At 32.9% G+C, this 4,809-nt stretch overlaps 1 protein-coding gene across 3 annotated transcripts; it reads right to left on the reverse strand.

The window, feature by feature from the left end:
* Positions 1 to 614: 614 nt before the first annotated feature.
* LOC143594846 (ABSCISIC ACID-INSENSITIVE 5-like protein 4) lies at positions 615 to 4,432 on the reverse strand. Of its 3 annotated transcripts, XM_077074055.1 has the most exons (4): positions 2,243 to 3,768; positions 1,735 to 1,806; positions 1,594 to 1,623; positions 615 to 931 (listed from the first exon to the last, which is right to left on the reverse strand). In XM_077074055.1, exons 1-4 carry the CDS (start codon positions 3,350 to 3,352, stop codon positions 860 to 862), a joined length of 1,284 nt encoding a protein of 427 aa, XP_076930170.1. In that variant the 5' UTR covers positions 3,353 to 3,768; the 3' UTR covers positions 615 to 859. The 3 variants fall into 3 exon arrangements, with proteins under 3 accessions (XP_076930170.1, XP_076930168.1, XP_076930169.1); XM_077074053.1 differs by lacking the exons at positions 615 to 931; positions 1,594 to 1,623 and adding an exon at positions 4,223 to 4,432 and having other exon boundaries at positions 1,666 to 1,806; positions 2,243 to 3,391; XM_077074054.1 differs by lacking the exons at positions 615 to 931; positions 1,594 to 1,623 and adding an exon at positions 4,231 to 4,248 and having other exon boundaries at positions 1,666 to 1,806; positions 2,243 to 3,407.
* Positions 4,433 to 4,809: the final 377 nt, after the last annotated feature.

Here is a 4,809-nt window from a genome sequence, read left to right on the forward strand (position 1 = left end):
TTGCATATAATCAAATAACTTACAAACAGGATGCCTCTCAAAATGAAGTTGCACATAACATATAATGTGCTTGCTAATCTGGTCCTAATACATACACACAGACACAGTTAACAATATTGCATTCCCATATGTATAAAAACATGCATACCTAATATAATAATATCATTATTATTAATATTGTTTTTTTTTCGCTTAGTCTATGATTACTTCTTCGGTCTACCAAGGTCCAGTCAACGTTCTTCGTAAGCATAGTCTTTTGTTTCCCCATGGCAGTTTCTTCTCCACTACCTGCATAATATGAGACAAGTTATTAGTTGACATTTGGAAGTCAAAATAAGAAACACTTGCTAATAGACCTGTAAACGAACCGAACATTCAGTGAACTGTTTGCAAAACCGGACAAACCAGCCAACCCAACCCACCCCAATCGGTTCGGTTTATCTGTTTCCAAAACTTTAGTAAGCAGTTCAACTCAAAATCTACATCAAAACCAATAAAAACCAGACTGTGAACACCTCTAGAACCGATCACATAACATGCCGATATTCTTCAAAATATTTAAAACAAAACAAGGTAATTAATAATTACACAATAATCTACAAACCAAACAAGAGTGCAAACAAACAAAGATTCATACCACAATTTGCATATAATCAAATAACTTACAAACAGGATGCCTCTCAAAATGAAGTTGCACATAACATATAATGTGCTTGCTAATCTGGTCCTAATACATACACACAGACACAGTTAACAATATTGCATTCCCATATGTATAAAAACATGCATACCTAATATAATAATATCATTATTATTAATATTGTTTTTTTTTCGCTTAGTCTATGATTACTTCTTCGGTCTACCAAGGTCCAGTCAACGTTCTTCGTAAGCATAGTCTTTTGTTTCCCCATGGCAGTTTCTTCTCCACTACCTGCATAATATGAGACAAGTTATTAGTTGACATTTGGAAGTCAAAATAAGAAACACTTGCTAATAGACCTGTAAACGAACCGAACATTCAGTGAACTGTTTGGGGGGAAGTTTGTTTATGTTCGTTCATTTAATAAATGAATGAATATGAAAAAAAAAGTTTGTGTTCATTTAGCGAACATACGCACGTGTTTCATTAGCTCATTTATGTTCGTTTATATTCATGTTTTGATGAAACTTTGGATAAAATATCTACTTTAATGTTTTATATTTGTTTGTTTGTTTGTTATCATTTAAGTGCGCTCATTTATGTTCGTTTATGTTTGTTTGTGTTCGTTTATGTTTGTTTATCTTTGTTCAATTATGTTCGTTTATGTTCGTGAACTGTTCATTTAGATTTTAAATTAATGAACATCAACGAACACGAACATGCTCATTTTTTAAACGAATGAACATGAACACAAATATTTGTCAAATTAAGTGTTCGTGTTCATTTAAAGTTAAATAAATGAACAGGAACATGCCCTTGTCTATGTTCGTTCGGTTCGTTGACAGGCCTACTTACTAATAAGTAATAACTTCTATTATTATTATTATTATTATTATTATTATTGTTGTTGTTGTTATTATTATTATTATTATTATTATTATGTGAATACATACCTGATTATTCTGCATCTCCATGATCTCTTCCTGTAGTCACAACAGTCAGGTCAACAACAAATACAGGTTATAAGTTATAACAAACATTTAAACAAGTTTATGAACATGATAATAATAATGATTAAAGTTACGGTTACATGCCTGTCTTTTAAGCAGCTCGTTGTTGATTTCTTTAAGTTTTGCAACTTCAGCTTCCAGTTCCAAAGTATACGCCTATCAAGTTAAATCAAGTGGCCATTAAGCGAAAGTAATAATACGAAAACCACGCAAAATAGAGACAAATTTAATAAAAATATATATATATGTGTATATTCTTATTTTAACAACCTTACAAATTATAATTAAATATCATATGACCCTTATGTAATTATGTTTAATACAAAAATAACTTTAATTAAAAGAAAAACGCGCGAAAATGTATAAAAAAGTCTTTTACTTTAGTCATGATATATAAACTGATATTCTATACAAAAAATGACTCATTTGACCAGTGACAATGTCATATGGCCCGTATGACCATTTTTCGTCTTATCATATGAATTGTAAGATATAACAGACTCTGGTGTACAAACTTGATTTCAAATCATACACTCATTATATCAACCAATTTCGATATTTAACAAATGCAAATTGTTAAAACGAAAAATACCTGCTTTCGAGCCCGGGATCGTGCAGCCGACTCTCGGTTCTTAATCATTCTTCTTCGCCTTCTCTCCACCACTTTCTCTAAAGTCGCATTACTTTTCCGCCCTCCTTCACCAAACGCATAAAACGGGGGCGATGGAGTCCCCGAATCTAAATTACTCTTCCGGATCAAACTTCGTGGAGAATTTACCGGAATACCCCCGAGTGCTTTAATGCTTATAACTCCATTCTCTAAGTCACTAGCCTGGACCACATTAGTCTTAACCGGTTGCTCAAATTTCCCAGCTTTCGCCCCCGGGCTAGCCAGTTGACCGGTCAACGGTGCAGTGAAGTCCAAAGCCGCTTGTTTAGGAAAAATAGGCTGCGGCTGCGGTTGTGGTTGTGGTTTTGGTTTCGAGTGCAGGGTCGCCCCTGTTTTGGACTCGGTGAGTCGGTTAACATTCGGCCCGTTAAACCCGTGATTTTGATTCAAGTTCGAGTTTGGGTTCGGGTTCGGATTCGAGTTTTGAAACCCGAAAATGAAACTGCTGTTATCAACGTTCAGTTGTGAAACATCACCGAAATACGACCCGTTTTGGGGCATGACGGGCTGGCCCACATTCGTTTGAACTTGGTGATCTTCCTTAACTACCCCTGCCTTCATCAAGAAATCCTCGAGTGTCATCTCGCCTAATGTCGGTTCTCGTTCCTGCGGCTGCAAATTCGTTGTTTGACCGATCAAGTCTCCGTCTTTGACTCCATTACTACTAGTTATAAGCAATTCTCGCCACACTTCATCGACTGTTTTCCGGCTAAGTGTTCTTGGTAAAGTCAAAGATCCTTGTCTTTGAATATTCCCATTGTTATCAGGGGCATTTTGGGAATTTCCAAAATTGGAAGTTGATGCAAGTGCTTGAGTTTCTTCAGCAGTCCAAATATTCTTTAAAAGTTCATCCATGTTCATTGATCCAAAATCTTTACCACCACCACCTAATGTGCTTTGCAGTTCGTCAAAAGTCAACGAGTAGATAGAAGACTGTCTGGTCAAAGGCGAATTCGCCACCATTTGTTTACCGCAGTTGAGCTCCGGTTGTGACGTGTCACCGTAGGTCTTGAAGTTGATAAATGAACTCATTGTTCAAGATCAAGAACTAAATTTAAATTTTTTAAATTTCTTGTATCCCTATGACCTTAATAAGAACAAAAGTGAGTCAACATTCATATACCAAGAATCCCAAATTAGTAATTAAAACATCATCTTTTTAAACAATTTAAACTCTAGAATAACTAATATATACAATAGGATAATATTAAATCTTGAATTGTTAAAAAGGCAAAAAAAAGTGTAATGATGCCCATGTTAAACAAGTCCAAGTTTGACTTCAAAGTGAAGTTTTAGATACAAACATTATCTTTACTCATAAAATATGATAATGACATTAAGTTGAATATTATTAAACATAACCTCCTAAATCCAAAAGTCAAACTTTAATTCAAAAAAATAATTGGGGCAAAATCAACACTTGATTTTAAATTTTTATTTGTATTAATATTTTTTAATAAAAATATAAATGAATTCAACTCTTATGAGGCTATGATCTACATATTGCTTTGAAAGTAAAAAATCCCCAAAATACCCTTAACCAATACCTGCAAATCTATGCATCAAATCACTAATAAAGATTAAATTAAGATTAAAACATGATTAAAACTTAAACACCTAATTAAAAATCAAATCTTTATGCAAAAAGTAACTATTTTTCATTTTTTTTCCTCTTTATTTGATCAATATTTAACAACAAGATTTGATGATCAATAAGCCAAATTAATCCAAGAAACTTAAGGGTATGGATCCAAACACAATAACAACGAAAACCCATGAAGGAATTGGATCAATAACAAGAAATGGATAATAAAAATCAAATCTTGACACAAGTTAAAGAAAATAAAAAGACCCAAGAAACATGGGATAAATATCTTTAGAGGAGTGTTGGAATTTAAAGACGGATTTACCCTTTTAGAGTGAGAGAGAGAGGTGGAGGTGAAGAGCAGTGTCGTGTTGATCTTGTTGGCTCGGTAGAGATGACAAGTGTCTAGCAAATATAGAATTTGTTGATATTTATGGTTGTTTTATGCATAAGTTATATATGTGACCTTCTATATTGGGATCTTTACAAATTTACCCTTGTGTTTCTCTAAACTTATTATATCGCCTGTCATAGTGTTAATGCTAAAAAAACGCTATAGTGCATAGGGGTGTTAAAAAAATCTGAATCCAAACCCGTATAAAAACTATCCAAAAATCTGCATCCGAATTATCCAAAAATTCAGATATCAGAATTTCCGTATTTGGATTCGGATAGTGTTTTTGAAATTTTTTGGATAGTTCGGATATCCGAACTATCCAAAATATTTTTTTTAATTATTAAATAATAAATATTATTTATAAATTTTGGATTTTTTTGGATATTTTGGATACTTTTCGGATATTTTGGATACTTCATATAATTATTTGGATACTTTGGACAATTTTCGGATACTTCGGATATCCGAAATATTTTTTAAAAATAGTTCTTTAAATCTTTCATAATA

This window comes from Bidens hawaiensis, unplaced genomic scaffold, assembly GCF_021521415.1.
Source record: "Bidens hawaiensis isolate Kalapana, Puna unplaced genomic scaffold, B.hawaiensis_p1.1 tig00044236_1, whole genome shotgun sequence".
NCBI lineage: Eukaryota > Viridiplantae > Streptophyta > Magnoliopsida > Asterales > Asteraceae > Bidens > Bidens hawaiensis.